Source organism: Gymnoscopelus microlampas, assembly GCF_963454915.1.
Source record: "Gymnoscopelus microlampas genome assembly, chromosome: 10".
NCBI classification, from domain to species: Eukaryota; Metazoa; Chordata; class Actinopteri; order Myctophiformes; family Myctophidae; genus Gymnoscopelus; species Gymnoscopelus microlampas.
Window position 1 is genome coordinate 29497908 of NC_139947.1, and position 16683 is coordinate 29514590.

The following is a 16683-nucleotide window of genomic DNA, read 5'->3' on the forward strand; positions in this document are numbered from 1 at the left end:
ATAATAAAGAGTCTAATAGGAACCAGTATGTTTACTTTGTATTTGAACTCACAGAGAGCAGGTTCTTGGTGGCGATGACAAAGGCGGTGTACCCAATGAGCCAGTCCCACAGTCTCAGTGTGTATCTGACCGGCTGCATCAGAACGGTGCTTCCAAACAGCATGAAGTAGAAACAGGCCACCAGGTAGCCCAGGCAGAAGACGTTTACCCTTGTGGTTCCAGTGATGAAGATGAGGCACAGCACCAGCCAGAAGAAATAGCTGAATACAAAGACCTTCACCGTGTCCAGGTAGGTCCTGAGGATATATGAGAGAGAGAGAGAGAGAGAGAGAGAGAGAGAGAGAGAGAGAGAGAGAGTCGCTGGTGAACTGTGGTGTATGTCTAATTTATCTTAACACAATATTTGTTTTTTCAGCCGTTATCAAGAATTGTTTTGTATTTTTCTGTCGTCTACGTTTTGATGTTATGAAAAAATACCGTTGGCCTTTTTTTCCATTTAAGGCAGCTATAGCCTCATGTGACTTGAATTTTGATGTAGAATGAGAAATCACTCTATTGTGATGAGAGACTATGTCTCTCCCGGAATTGCAATTTCTCTGTTATTACTTATTCAGCGATTTTGTCTTGCCAGAACAGCTTTCATAAGTTGACGAGTGACGACAAACATAAATTAGTCATGTAACTTAATCCCTTAATGCTGTTATTACAACCTCACTCACACGAGGGATTCCTGCTTCTCCAGCCACCTGCCTTCTAACTTACTGCACAGGAAGTTGGTCAAACTGATAAAGCACTTGATAGATTAAAATGAGTCCGGCTATTTCCTGACCTTATCCAACATCTATAAATCATGATGAGTCATGATTTTCAGAAGAAGACAGTTCATGTCCTGACATGGTACTGCGGTTAAAATATAGGAGGTATAATCCAGGATGAGAAGAGAAGAGAAGAGAAGAGAAGAGAAGAGAAGAGAAGAGAAGAGAAGAGAAGAGAAGAGAAGAGAAGAGAACAGAACAGAACAGAACAGAACAGAACAGAACAGAACAGAACAGACCTCTTTGATTTTTATTTCACAAGAGTAGTAGTCTCGCGTAGCCAGACCCCACAGAAAATGAAAAACAGCGACCTCTGCTTTTCTGATATTCTGTGGAGTCTGGCAGGAGTATAATGTTAGACTAGAGCGCAGGGAAACACCGGTTTCATGTCTGCCTATAGCGCATCACTTCCGGTTGGTGCGACCATGTTTTCATTCCCACTAACAATATTTCTACACGGAACACTAACACCACTTCTCCCAGAGAACATGGATGGTTTTGGTTATAAGCCCACTTGTTTCTATGATGAAAGAGTAATTTAAAATGTGAATATCTTTCCGTGGTTTTGTCCGCTCCGAGGACGCTATTGTTAAATTAGTTTCGGCTAGTTTCGAGGGGGGAGGGTGGATCATGGTGGATGGACACGTGAATCCCGCCCACTACATTTGATTGGGTAAAGCGCGGCCCACTTCCTGATCTGAAGGCACGCCCACTTGTATCCAATGCGCACTTGTTAGGACGAACCGCTCCGACAGATTCCACCGCAGGTCGGAATCTGTTCTTGAGAGATTACAAGAGTAGTAGCAAAGAGTCTTTGCTTTGTCAAAATGTTTCTGCTCAGTATGTACTTTTTTATTTTTGTTGTCCTATTTTCCTATACTTTATGATCTGTTTTTATTTTTATTTTTTTGTTTTATTTGTCTTTAATATTAATACATTAAAATTGTGTGTAATGTAAACGGTGAGGTTCTCTTATAAGCCCTCCTAGGGTTTCTTACCTCACCGGCACAACAACTGTCATCTTTCCCAGGAAATAACTAGTATATAATGCATATATACAGTATATTCTGTAAACCTGCAGTGCAGGAAGTTGTCCACAGTTACGAAGTGGTTGATGAAGCTCGGGTCGAGACTACGACTAATCTCTACATTCTCTCCTGCCAGCAGACGTACTGCTGCCCGGTTCTCCTCCTCAAATACCTGCCACTGCAGTGAAGAACACAACAGCAGGAAGTGATCGACTGTAGACAGGAAGAAAAGAGGAGTCAAAAAGGCAGCTCTAATGTGAAGAGCAGTGTTAATTTTGACAGCAAATTCTGATTTAGTGTTAGTCTTAGTCTTTTGAATAACACACCATTTAGTTTTAGTCCTATTTTAGTCATCTGAAATAGTTTAGTCTTAGTCGACTAAATATCAAAAGCTTAGCCTTAGTCTTAGTCCATAAAATGAACACTGGTGCAGAGTTGCAGAAGAGGAGAGGACAAGGCTAGGTGCAACCCAGCATATGTGTTGGGGAGAACTAATATTATTAGTTATTAGTGCAGCCAAAAGTGTAGAAATCAGTAGAAAGGTGAGAGGAACTCACAGAGTATGAATGAATGGTCGGGCCTCATGGCAAAGTCAGGAAGGAAGAGCCACTTGATGACATTTGAGGTCAAAGGTTGAATAGCGGTCCTCCACGGGTAGTCTGACAATCACAAAACACTAGAATATGTACTGCTGCAAACACTGGCGTAGAAGACACTGACGTATTCTGTATATTACATTGTGTTAAATGACCTCCCTACCAACACAGAGAGCAGGGGGGATGCCAATACAGAGCAGGTACTGTAGCACCATGAGTCCTGCAGTGAAACAACAGTACTTAGGCCACACCTCCCCCATGGCCTTCCTGCGACGCCGGGACAGGACAGCCAATAGGGCACAAGAATGGAGCAGAGCATAGAAGTCCATCCTCTGGCCAATCACATTCACCGCTATGATCAAACTGATCTGAGAAAGGGAGAAGTATGTATGTATTCCAAGTTGACATGTAAAATAAAATATTGTAAAAAAAACAACAATTTAATTAAATGAATAACATGGCAGACACAATTACATTTCTGTACCCCCAGCTAAACTACCTCCAGTCCAAATTTGTAGTAGAAGAAGTTGATGAAGTATTTGATGCAGGGCAGGATGCCGTGGTCCAGGTGTTGCCTGGTGATGCCCAGGAAGATGATGCTGTAAGGCGGGGTCTTCAGGCCGTTATGGAGACGGTAGTACAGCTGGTGGCGGTGGACGGTTGCCTCAAACACCAGCAGGCCCAGCACCATCAGATGGTTCTACAATGCAGAGCATAGATTCTAACATGGTGTTTAATCATTTTATCAGACACACCCCCTTCCTATATGAACCCATTGTAATTTCAAACTAAATTTTAACCATGTTAGATTCATTAACACCTGTCCTTGGTTCTAGTGACAGGTCTGTGTTTTTTCAATTACTTTTTAAAAAATATAATGAAAAAACGTATTAGAAGGAAACCAGAACAAAGGACAGGTGTTTTGATTAATCTATCATGGTTAAAATGGAGTTACAAGGGTTTGTATAGGAAGGGGGCATGTCTGATCAAATTTATATTAAATATCTAAATACTGAATTAAGCAGCTTAAAAAGGAGTAGACGTTAAAATGACACTTTCATGAGGAGAAGCTATCAAAGGTTTATTTCTGAAGTATTATGCGACTCATTCCTACGTTCAAGCAATGAAGTCCCAGTGGTCTGTTGAATCCACCTTTCCTATTCATATACTGCCTGTATTTTCAACAACAAGTGAAATATCCCTTTAAGTAAAAGTTGCAATAACATAGAAATACTATGTTAAGTAAAATTCCTGTATTATTGTACTTGAGTAAAAGTACAAAAGTACATGCAGCAAACCATACTTAAAGTACCAAATCAAAAGGTTAAATATTTTATTTTGAATAAATTCAGCATAATTCTCCTCTCTCAGTGACCGTTTCAGCTCACCCGGAGACAGGGAAGGATCCTGCCCTCACACTTGCGTAGTGCTCCACACCAATAGACAGGATCAACCAGATCTACGTAGAGAATAGACCTCCTGAGCAGCTCCACCGTGTTGCCTCCCAGCTCCACTCCCTGCTCCACATCTGAGCTATTGGTTGACATCAGGCCCTGAGATACAAAGAATATGAAAAGGTTTTTGAAAAGTCCATCATTTATGTTAAAAGTATTTTTAGCCCAGGAATAGACTACATTTAGCTAAATTTCATATTTTCACTTCTATTTACAGTTCCGGATTTAGTTGGTTGTAAGAATGTACGGGTTTTCTATATTTTTTAGGCATTTCTAGAACTTGGAGCAAACACGCACGCACACGCACACACACGCACACACACACACACACACACACACACACACACACACACACACACACACACACACACACACACACACACACACACACACACACACACACACACACACACACACACACACACACACACACACACACACACACACACACAGCTTAGCTTAACTTCATACTCACAGCAGTGCAGTTTGATGAGTAGTCCGGAGGGTTGATGAATTTGAGTTGGTAAAACATCTTACACACCACCATCACACAGGCCCAGACAGCAGAGATGCTAGAGGCCAGAGGTCGTAACCTTGGGAAAGGGAGGGCAAAAGCCCACAGAACCAAAAAGAGGAAGTTCATCAAGGAAACCTGGAAAGACAGAGGCAAGACAAAATTACATCTGAATTGCCAAATAATTACACACCAACAAGTCTTGTTCTAACTTGTCCTATGACTGTTATTTTGACCTTGATTGTGACTTTGACCTTTTCAACACAAAAGTTAATAATCTCTTCAGGCAGCCTCCTGAGTCCTGATCTTTCACAACAAGTTTAATGAAAATCTGCAGATTTATTTATTCAAAGACAGACCAAATTTGCACAGGTGTCATTTGACAGCACGGTGTGATGTCATGAATGGCAACAGATTATATCACTTGAATGAATACAACACTTTCTCTCTCTCTCTCACCCATCCACAATTGGAATAACCCTGACGAAGGCAGCTTAGCTATTGAAACATGTTTTATTAAATTTGTATGTCTCAAACAATTATTGCGTCGGAGCTGACGAGTGTGCGGTTACTTCTATAGTATTCTCTCACCTACCCACACACAGGCCCTCCCTAATCCCAAACCATTCCCACCTCTTGCAGTGACACCCAGATGATACCGGTGGACACTATCTTAATACTGTGGAGCTCCAGGAACCTCCAGCCCATCTCCTGTACCCTGTGTAGGCCTTTCACGGCCTCGATGAGCAGCAGACTGGCCCGGTCCACAATCACACCCCACTGGTTCTGCTTCTGACTACCGCTGAGGGGATTGTCTGGGAAGAAGGAGGGGGAGAGAGAAGGTGTGAGGGAAAGGTGGTTAAGTAGGGAGGGAAGAGAAGGGAGGGAGAGATTACAACTTACAATTTAGCAGAACACAGCATTTAGCAGATGCTTTTATCCAGAGTGACTCACAAAGAGCAAGATCGGAGACAGAGTAACTGGCATGAACCGTAATCAACAAGCAACTAGTCCTGCAAAGCCAGACATTCCGCCTAAGATCAGGAGATCTCTGAAGGTCTGGCTATGCAAGACTAACAAACAGGCTAAATAATCATGTAAATAGAGTGCAAAGAAAACAATGTAATGGTACAAAGTAACTAGGATACCAGATAAACATCAAACCTAGCATCTATCTAAAGAACATGTCTCTCTTAATAACATGCTTGGTGGACAAGTAAACAGCAAATGTCTATCTAAATAGCAATAATAAAACACATAATAATAATATGAGAAAAGTACCCAACAAACATCTGCATCATTTAATTAGCATCTATTGAAAATAAGTGACAAGAAGTGATACAAGGAATGAGGAGTGATGGGGGAGATAGAGGAGATGGAGAAAAGGAAAGAGGGGAGTGAGTGGGAGGGCAAGGGAGGAGTCTGAAACCTTCTGCCTCCTGCCCCTCAGACTCCTTCTCTGAGGAGTCTTGGAGTCCAACACTGTCCAGAGTCTCTTGACTCTTCCCATTCATCTGCTCCTTTGCCATCCTGGAGGACAACAGGGAAACATTGGTTGTTTACGCATGGAGCTGACAGAGTTGCTGTTCTCCAGAGTGGAAAAGACAGTTTGGATAATATCTGCATACAATTAATTCCCTACAATACAAAATACAACATTTTCACTGTATAGAGGGATCAAATCTTACTTTTTCTGGATCCTTTCAAGGTTTTCTTTAATGCTGTGGAACACAAAGAGACATGTCAAGATTTGACACAGTCTGCTACTTCCATTTAATTGATTTTATTTAGGCTTTTAAGCAACTATCTCATCAGACTGGGATTTTAACATCTTTTTTGGGAAAGAAATGGCATCGAAAAAGCTAAAATTGAACAGATGTGTTACAACAACACATACAGTAATCGTATCAAAATCAGATAAAAGCTAAGTGCACAACACATTATTACATCACATCACGCTTACCACATTTTGCCCAAATGAGGATGTTTATGAAAACAGTTTAGGTCCACAGTAAAGCAGTGTCTAAAATACAACTTATACTTTTTTGTACCACAGTGTCGCTTGCCGAATGTAACTGATGGCTGTACGTATACGTATAATAATAATAATGAATTGCATTTTTATAGCGCTTTTCCAAGTGCTCAAAGCGCTTTACAATGGTTCATTCATTCATACAGGTGGGGGACATTGGGAGTATACATGTATAGTGTACATTAGCCATAAGAGCTTCAGTCAGTAATGGTTGTCAATAAGCAGTTGTCTGTAAAGACATAAATGCAGGTTCTTACGTGTCAGATATCACATTCACTGACTTCCTCAGCTCTTCATCTCTGGATGGAGAGACGGGCAGAGTGAATGGGTGAGACAAAATGAGAGAGAGAGGTGTATTTATAGCATACTACCATACCAGTATGCTCTACTGGAGTACAATCTCACTGTACACTGACAGTGGTATCCAACGTTTTTGGCAGACACACAGCTGTTTGTACTGTATTTATGTTTAAATTAGTATACAATTGTGTAGTGTGCTTGGTCTGTTAAACAGTGATAGATGAGTCTCATTTACATAACCAATGAAATAAAACTGTGAAAAATACCGTAAGAAATCATATTTCTTATATCAAATTGTCTCATTGTCATTTTCATGATGATTGTGCATTTGATCTTTTAGGTTCTGTCATTCTTTCTGATATTACACTTGTCATTTTCATGATGATTGTGCATTTGATCTTTTAGGTTCTGTCATTCTTTCTGATATTACACATCAATGTTAAATGAAGGGTTGGATAACAAGGTTTTCTTTGTTTGGCTTTTTTATTTTTTTTACAGTTGGTCTATTCCAATCTAAACAAACACAAACACAAACACAAACACACACTCACCCACACTCGCACACACCCCAGCACCCTGCCCTCTCACCTGGAGCCCTCTCTGATAGGTACGTTGTCCAGGTCAGTGAGAGTCAGGAAGTCTTCATTAAAGTAATGCAGCTGAAGGATGCAGGCCAATAGGAATGTAGCAGGAAGTAGGATCTTAGCGAACAGCTCCACAGTTTGGTATCGCTCCAAGCCCAGATCACGTAGACTTGATAGGGGGAAAAAAGTAGTCAACTTTACTACAGGCAAACATGCAAATTGAAGCAGTATACCTGATTAGCTTACACACTCACCCATCCTCAGACATGCCCATGATCTGTCTGAAGAGTGAAGAAACAGATCTGAACTGGTACAAGTAGATGGCGATCAGTACCACCATGGAATATCCTACCACTACCGCCCAGAACGTCTTCAAAACCCGACGCCATATGTCATAGCGAACCTGCAGGGATACGAACAGATACAGAGACATAAGGCTGGTGCTATTGTGAAAGACATGAGGTACATCAACGGTATTGACTCAACAACATTTCTCCCAATAAGTGATGCTCAACAAAAAAACATTGACTTTGTCATCAGGATTGTGCTGCAAAGTTCTAAAGGGACCCTCTTCCAGGGTGGACTGACATGCAAATAGAAAATGTGCTTCTCGGAGCACAGGTCTCACTCTCCACCAGGCCCATCTTGATGACATGACAATTGAGATAATGTGTACCAATGTGTGTGATGGAGTAATAAAAAATAGCAAAATAAAATGTTTCGCAAAGATCGGCCTCCTGGTGGCGCTATAACAGGCCAGAAGTTTCACGTTAATCAGACACACACACACACCCACATACTGATTTGCACATACAAAATCTGTACTAGGAGTATTTTTTGTGTGCAAAAATCGGCCTCCTGGTGGCGCTATAACAGGACAATGTGAAAAGGGTGGCATTTCTTCCTTGGCCGAGTGGGAATGTGCGTGGAATCGGGCAATCGGACATTGTGTTCATGATTTGAGGCATTTTGTTCAAAACAAGCCACTACTGCAAACTTTAGATGCCAATCTTAACCAATCAGGATGGATTATGAATAATCGGACAGATCTGTGTTGATCACATGACTATAGAGATAATGTGTACCGAGTTGTGTGATGTTTGGACAAAATCTGTAAATGTGTTTTGCAAAAATCTGCCTCCTGGTGGCGCTATAAAAGGGCGATGTGAAAAACGCAGGGCAGAGGTTTTTCCATGGCCTCTAGGGAGTGTACATGCAAAGTTTCACACCGATCGGTCCAGTTATAGGTAAAAACGCGAATCGGCCTGTTTTAGCTCCACCATGATGCAATGTGGGTGCAAGGTTTCAGGGCAATAGCATGCTGCGTTCATGATTTGAGGCATTTTGTTAAAAACGGACCACTCCTGCAAACTTTGAAAGGAAAACCTTAGCCAATCAGGATGGAATATGAAAAATCGGACAGGTTTAATGACTATAGACATACTGTGTACCGATTTGTGTGATGTTTGGACAAAATCTGTAGGAGTAAATGTGTTTAGCAAGAATCTGCCTCCTGGTAGCGCTATAACAGGCCCATGTGAAAAGAATTGGGCAGAGGTTCTGCTCTGGCATCCAGGGAGTGTGTGTGCACAGTTTCAGGTTGATCGGGCCAACGGTGCCGGAGATTAGCTGTCCACAGTTGTCCAAAAGTTGACCCACAAACTGTCATTTTGGGATAGACTGAGCTCCCACTGTGTCTATCACTCCAGAATGTGAAAAAGCTAATTCCCGCTGATATTAAGCTAACAGATGGATGTACATCATCTCTTCTCTGAGGTGCAGGCCATTAGGCTTGTCTGTAAATGGCTACTAGAGTTCTGACAGGTCAGCAGAAAGACAAGATGGGGATGAAAACCAGGAAAACGTTAGCACAAATGGTTGTGTATATAGTGCATGAGTCATAATCAATACTCGTTACTGCAAAATGGAATCGATGAGTGTTTGAGTCCCTACAGGTAAGGTGTTTTGGGTGTGTCTTCAGTGTGTCTTCAGTGTGTGTGTGTGTGTGTGTGTGTGTGTGTGTGTGTGTGTGTGTGTGTGTGTGTGTGTGTGTGTGTGTGTGTGTGTGTGTGTGTGTGTGTGTGCGTGTGCGTGTGCGTGTGCGTGTGTGTGTGTGCATGTGCGTGCGTGCATGTGTGTGCGTGTGTGTATGTGTGTGTATGTGTACGTGTGTGCGTGTGTTATTGCTTGCACCCTTCTCTTGAACATCTTTATGCTTATAGGCAACTGCTTAGTCAGCTGATAATTTCCTGCAGACAATTTAAGTGCAGTCAACACATCTCTAAACCTCTAAACGCTCTAAACCTGAAACAACACATCCTTAGAGTTGTTGCCTAACAGCCTCCAACAAAATAAGTGATTTCCTTCCTTATTTATTGAACCCTACAATGTGAATACCAGATTTCATTTAAAAAAAAAAAAAAAAAATACTCTTGCCAGTGTGAAGCACACTCATATCACCCTCATATCAGACCTATAGTGTACAAACGTATAACCAGATAATGGCACAATTCATGATCCTCATACCAAACAATCAATATCGTCAGGGAACTACAATCTTCAGCTTGCGTTACTTACTATTGCTTGCTTGTAATGTATTAATCTAGTAATTGGCGCTTGGCATTGGGTATGTATGGTTATGAGGTGATGAGGTATGTGATGGCTACACTCATCAATACCTCATAACCATGCATACCCAATGTCAATCCCTCATCAACCCACACAACCTCATATTGCTAGTACTACTTGGTTCAGAGGTGTGTATTTTGTGGAAGAAGTGGATAATATGTAGAGGATCCTATATGCTAACACAAAGCAGCATGTATTATATAAGTGTAACTTATTTCATACTACAAATACAGATCTTGGCTACCATACATATTTATTTTTGTAGGACTCCCATGTGGAAAGGACTAACCTGGTACAAGACCACACAGAAGAGGAAGAGGACAATGTACAGGATCTTGTAGACCATCACCTGTGGAAGGAAAATTAGCCAAGATTATCTAAACTCTGAGATTCTACACGAGACAAAAAAAGTTGTACATGCACTTGCTTTTGAATGTAATCACGTTTTTAGCAAAGAAGTGCATCTTGGTATTTTGGGTATTTATTACAAGAAGGTACAAGTCTAACTTGTTTGTACAATAAATGTGTATGTCCTTGCCTCCTTGGATCCAAAGAGCACCTTTTTGGCATTCTTATATGAGTGAATTAGTGCTCCTCAGACAACCTGTTTGCATTTCTTGCAGCTTTCTCTATAGGATATTAGGCAATTGCTTTGAAAATGTAATTTCATTTGTACAGTGGTAACCCTAAACCTAAGGTAACAGGGGAACATAGAACCCGGGGAACATAGAACCTGGGGAACATAGAACCTGGGGAACATAGATATGACCCCGTTATGTGTCACATCATGACAGTTGTGAGCATGTATATTTGTAGTTATTTTTTTAATTGTTTTTAAATTGTTTGAAATTAGCATTTTTTTTACTTTGACTTTTAATATTTTTTGACTTTGCCAAAATAGGGACACCAGGTTGAAAGTGATTAACCTCAAATAAAAATTAAGATGAAAAGCAACACTTACACTTCCATTGAAGCTGACCACAAAGAACATGGAGCAGCAGAAGAGGATCCAGTACTTCACCAATATTCCTTTGACCGCTGACCCCAGCATCGCTACCAGAGGGGCTGGCTCAGCTTCCTCCTCTGAGGGAGAGGAAGAGGAAAAGGAGAGGAAAAGAAGAACACCACATCACACCAGTCCTCCAAGACCTTCACAGGCTTCTGGTCAAACAAAGAATCAACTCACCACCTACAAGTCCTAAATCCTAGCCTACAATCAAGCTCCCCTAGCTCTCCAACCCCTCCATCATCATGGCCCCTCGCACTCCCTCAGTTCCAGTGATGTCATGTCAACCTCCTGGATATCCCCAAGACCAAGCCCAGAACACTGGGTTATAGAGTATTTTCAATTGCTGTTAGCTCCCTAACCACATCAAAGAGGCCCCAACCCTCCCATCATTCAAAAACGCTCTCAAAACCCACCTCTTCAGAATTGCTTTCCCCAGCTTACAATTATTATTAATTAGCTAATTATGTTATTACAATGAAACAACACAATGATTAATGTCTCATTACCTGGTATGACTTTGACTTCCTCCAGTGATTCTGCCGCCATGCTCTGTTCCTCCTGACGTTCCTTCAGCTGCTGTCGGAACATCAACCAGAAGCTGAAGGTATAGAGGATCTGTTGCACACACGCACACACACACACGCGCACAAACACACACACACGCACGCACGCACGCACAGTAAAAGAGATACAACACATTTACATTACACTTAAGGCTAATCTAAAAACAAGAATTGTTCAATTATGAATTTTGAGACTGAGTTTAGTTTCCATTCCATTATATTTGAGGAATTTAGCTGACTTATAAACTTACAAATGGACAATGAGCTTCAGTTCCTATATCACCAACACCAACACTTCACGACTATATCTATATACTATATCTTACCTCCTACCACAGTCCCCTCCCTCCCACCCTTCTTCAGTGTTGATTTCTTTCTCTCAATCCTTATTCCATTCCATACCTCATTTGACTGTGTTTTTTTCTTGCTCTCACTCCCTTCCTCCATCCTTCCCTATCCTTCCATATCCTTGCTCACCTTAGCTCCCAGGTGAACGCAGGGAGCTGGATGGTAGCTGTTAAGGTCAAAGTCAACAATCACAGCAGGAGGCAGCCCAGGGTACAACTCAGCCCGGCTGAGACGCAGCCCGCTGAGGAACCCCAACACCAAGAGGACTGTGCCGTACATGGCTAGGAATGGGGCGGACATCATGGCGTACCGCCGCCGATCTCGCATCATCCAAATGATGCAGGACCACACCAGCAGGGCAAAGGTCAACCAGTTGTTATAGGTGATGCTCCACACCTGTGGGAGGAGATAACATAGCATAGATAACTTAGTATTCTATTTTTTTTTATAAATATTAATATTATAAAACATGTTAAATGATAACTAACAGTCCGGACGGCTGGCGTAGCGGTCCGGGCACCTAGGCTCAATATAGCCTGACAGCGCGTCGCGAGTTCGAGTCCCGATACCGACGACCTTTACTGCGTGTCACTCCCCATCTCTCTCTCCCCATTTCCTGTCAACCTACTGTACTAACAATAAAGGCACAAAAAGACAACAAAAAAAGCTGACAGACAATAACTGACAAATTTTGTGATTTGAAATGTATCATTTTGTTTAGATAACAAAGGATCTTGTGCCTAATTAGTGCCTACTGTATGGCCGTGTTGGTACTAAAATGTGGTGTGGTCTAGCACAATCAGGACGCACTGCTATCTTATGCACAGACTTTGTGCTTTATGGTAAGACCAGCTCCAAGTTAGTCTTATCAGGTTCTGCAGTGACACCGCATATTTCTTTACTATTTAGACAGCGCAAATTGGGATTAAGAGGCCGTGTCCACGAGGCATTTTTTCCCCGGCTGAAAACCTGCCTAAAAACGCTTCCAAATGGCGAGTTGAAAATATTTCAGCTCTCAGCAAGCAGATAAAAACGCCACACATGAACGCGCAGGCGCAAAATAAATACTCAGTGCCTCGTTGGCTCCTGGGGTTTCCAAAAAGGCAGCACTCCCATTGTAAACAATTCCATAGTAAACAATTCAAAACATACGCAGCGCTCAGGAAACATGGCCCCAAGGGGCCATGTCCACCGAGGCTTTTTTCCTTGACTGAAAACGCCAAAGCGCTCGCCTAAAAAAGCTTCCAAACGCCCAAGTTTCAGCTCAAGCTTCAGGTGCAAGAAGTGAAATGCAATTTTGTCAGTCCACAATGTACTGTGCTACAACAACGACAATAGTAATAAGAAAAAAAGTAAAACTAAGATAACATAAGAATTACAAAATATATATGAAGATTGAAGAAGCCTTCAGCAATGCATGCACAGTGCACACTGATTGCGACAATCAGTGTGCATTACCACGTTAAATGTCATCTACCATGTTCAACATGGTAATTCTGAGGCATTCCACATTGAGGTTAATGATCTGGGCCAGATTATCAATATATTGCATTGGGTAAGTGTCTGTTGTCTTGAAAAGAGACAAGCGGTGAGGAGAGAGGGGGCAGAAAAAAAGGAAGGGAAATAGAGACAAGCGGTGAGGAGAGAGAGGGGGCAGAAAGAAAGGAAGAGAAATAGATGTATTTATTTCATTAGTAGCCTACTAGTTAGTAGTTACCTCGAGTAGTAGCCTACAATTTATTATAGAATATCTTCAAATACCTCTCATCCTGTAAGAATGTTGTGAAACCATTAACTCCTGACTTTCTTTATCCGTCTCTGCTCAATGGACAGCAGTTAACAGTTCCAAAAAATTCTGATTTGTCTAATTTATGTTAAGCCAAAAAAACACACTCATGACTAATCCAGAGGCTGTGATACCACCCCTTTTCACCTAGTGCAGAGCTTTGCGCCCAGATAGCCTAATGCAACGATAATTGCACCCTCAGTTAGACCGTGCGCCATAGATCGTCTAAATAGGGCCCATAATGTCAACCACATGTGTTGATATGCACCATCACCAAATCTGAATCCCTGTGCATTTATTGTGCTGGACAAATACAATGTTTATGATTATTTTAAGAGCGAAGTCTGTAAGTCTGTAAGTGAAGGTGTAAATATTTTCCTCTGGGGTGGTTTACCATCATGATAATGAGGGCGCTGACGTAGCTGTGTTTCTGTACCAGACGTCCAAATACAGCCATACCGCTGGGTCCAGAAGGTGGAGGTGAAGCCGAAACACCACTCTCCAGCACCTCCTCACTCATCTCCTCCACCTCGCTGTCTCCATTTGCTTCTGGTAGGAAGGAGAGGAATAAAAGGAGGGATGAAAATATGAAATGAGAATACAAGTAAAGCCCATGACCCACCCAATTCCAACACACTTCTCTAGTTTTGGGATGGCTCAGGGAAGAAGACAGGGTTAAGCAAATATCAATGGGATTGATATTTAAGATGCTCTGAGGGACAGTGCCCACATACTACTTTGACTAATAAAGTATTCAATCAATCAACAACAAAAAAATACAGAGCATTTTTTCATAATGCCAATTCCCACCAATTTTATGTGCATGTAGTCCCTGTCACTGCTAACCCCGGCCAATTGCTAGATGTACTGCAGAGTATTCAAACTTTTAGTCGGGCAGGAAATTTACCCCTGTGCCACCTGGACACCACTAATGAAGTGTATGTTGAAAGTGAAGTGGTTAGGATCTCTGCCAGTGGACCCACTCAGCCAGCCTTGGAAAATACTGGCCTATGAAACAGTCAAGTCTATGTAGTTCTGGAGGCTGTTTATTCAGTGAGTCTACCTTGTAATTGCAATTGTATCCCTTCGTACTGTGGCGGCGGGTCACAATTTGAGTAGCCTGCCCCTCCCAGTAGTGTTCCCAGCTCATTTCCATGGAGATCGTGCCAGGAGCTTCCCATCAGTAAGACCATTGGCTGAGGAGAGAGAACGCATCATGAGATATAGACCAGGGATGACTATCTTCCTTCAGGCATGCACTCTCATTGAGAGTGCAGCCATAGAAGCGCCAATTCCTAGATTATAACATTACAAGCAAACAATAGTAAATAATACAAGGTGAGAATTGTAGTTCCCTGACAATAATCTTGTTATTCTAGAATCTAGGTCCTAGATAATGTGATAAGTGGGAAGTGCCACTATTAATAGGGATACAAGCTAAGGCAGAGTGGTAGAATAAATAGAACCATTTGCTTGTAATCGAGGAGAAAAATATGGCGAGAGTAATCAATTTACAGTCACATTGGGGCATCAGGTGCTTTTTGCAGAAATTATTTTCAGCTCTTCATGGAGCATCACTCCATCATTGGACAGTTAATTCTAAAAGTCGTATGGCTTTGGGCATTGTTCTTAACACAAACAAACCTGATTCGGTAGATATGTTTCTTCATCTGTACTAGTCAACAGCTGTGACAAAAAGAGAGAGAAATAAATACATAAACATAATTGTTAAGGCTTGATAAATACAATATTCAGTCATTGTATCCAGGATCCAACTGGTGATGTCTTGTTTAGGTTAGCACTTAGAATGATATATGATCTACAGTAGGTTATACACTGTAAGTCCACCTCTTGACTGTCTCCTGAGACGTAGAGGATTTTGGAGAAGCTGGGAGGCATCTCAGGGCTTTCCACTGGACTCTCACCCTCTTCAGCATCAACATCCTAAAGAACCAATACACAACACCCATGAAAGTACCACGTACCATGTACGTGAATATCATCAGAGCAACTCTATGAGAGAAGCATACAGGCATATACACACATTTTTGTATCAGTAGCAGCACTATAAGCAACCTTAAACTAGAAAAGTGCACTAAGTAGAGCACAAATCTCCACCAGGAGCCATAGTAATAATAATAGCGACATGATTACCAGTTTTACGTTGTCCCTACTGACTTTGTAATGTCATTGACATTATAGTACACAAGTTGATACTCAATTGTACATGAAACTGAAAAGTAATGGCATGTAGGATGAGATGTACACAGCTATATCTGTAAGGTAGCAAAAGCAGGCCATGCTAACATAGTCTCAAGAATGAAGCCTCAGGCCTGTGTATGCGTGTGTGACACTTTGCATGAGATGACAAGAGAGAGAAAAGAAACAGATTGGTCTCTCAACGCATATAAACACATATATAACGTGAAATTTAGAAGTGATGTCCCGATCAAATAACCCAATACATGTTATTTTCAAATCCAGCATGCTCGTTCGGCAATTGCACATGTCTATGCTTTCAATACAGCACTGTATTTGGCTATTCGTTTTGGTGTTGGCAAACGTCGGCACTATAAAGGTCAAAGTAGCTAAAGACTGGCTTAAGACAGCTCAGATTGAGTACGATGTGCATGGACATATGATTCTTATGTTGATGAATGTATATTTTGCCATTCATCTAATGTGGACTTTTGCTGGTGTTTTCCAGAAGGAGTGAGTGCATTTTCCGGCAGCGGAAGCTGCCACGGAACTGCCGGTGGAGGAGCGGCAGCTGCCAGGCGGCGGAGTGGCGGGCTGCCGGCGGAGGAGCGGCAGCGCGGAATCAGTAGGACTGTACTAATCCTTGTGATAAAATATTACTGAGGTTAGGGGTTAGGGTTAGGTTTAGGTATAGTTTTACTGAGGTTAGGGGTTAGGTTTAGGTATAGTTTTACTGAAGTTAGGGTTAGGGGTTAGGGTTAGGCATAGTTTTACTGAGGTTAGGGTTAGGTTTAGACATAGGAAACTGCCACTCCGCCGCTGCTGCC

General features: G+C 41.8%; 1 protein-coding gene across 1 annotated transcript in view; it reads right to left on the reverse strand.

Annotated features, from left to right (window-relative positions):
• LOC311054175 (piezo-type mechanosensitive ion channel component 2) overlaps nt 1-16683 on the reverse strand; it is a gene marked incomplete at its 5' end in the record, with an annotated part of 45498 nt that overhangs the window by 17641 nt on the left and 11174 nt on the right. Inside the window, 20 exons of the mRNA XM_084070053.1 lie at nt 53-296; nt 1891-2056; nt 2401-2502; nt 2603-2807; nt 2939-3139; nt 3828-3992; nt 4369-4545; nt 5041-5222; nt 5837-5937; nt 6096-6128; nt 6697-6738; nt 7328-7492; nt 7578-7726; nt 10241-10300; nt 10913-11034; nt 11467-11575; nt 12001-12267; nt 14052-14206; nt 14721-14853; nt 15506-15601. Of these exons, the coding sequence (XP_083926179.1) occupies nt 53-296; nt 1891-2056; nt 2401-2502; nt 2603-2807; nt 2939-3139; nt 3828-3992; nt 4369-4545; nt 5041-5222; nt 5837-5937; nt 6096-6128; nt 6697-6738; nt 7328-7492; nt 7578-7726; nt 10241-10300; nt 10913-11034; nt 11467-11575; nt 12001-12267; nt 14052-14206; nt 14721-14853; nt 15506-15601 (2874 nt within the window). The remainder of the gene's footprint in view (nt 1-52; nt 297-1890; nt 2057-2400; nt 2503-2602; nt 2808-2938; nt 3140-3827; nt 3993-4368; nt 4546-5040; nt 5223-5836; nt 5938-6095; nt 6129-6696; nt 6739-7327; nt 7493-7577; nt 7727-10240; nt 10301-10912; nt 11035-11466; nt 11576-12000; nt 12268-14051; nt 14207-14720; nt 14854-15505; nt 15602-16683) is intronic.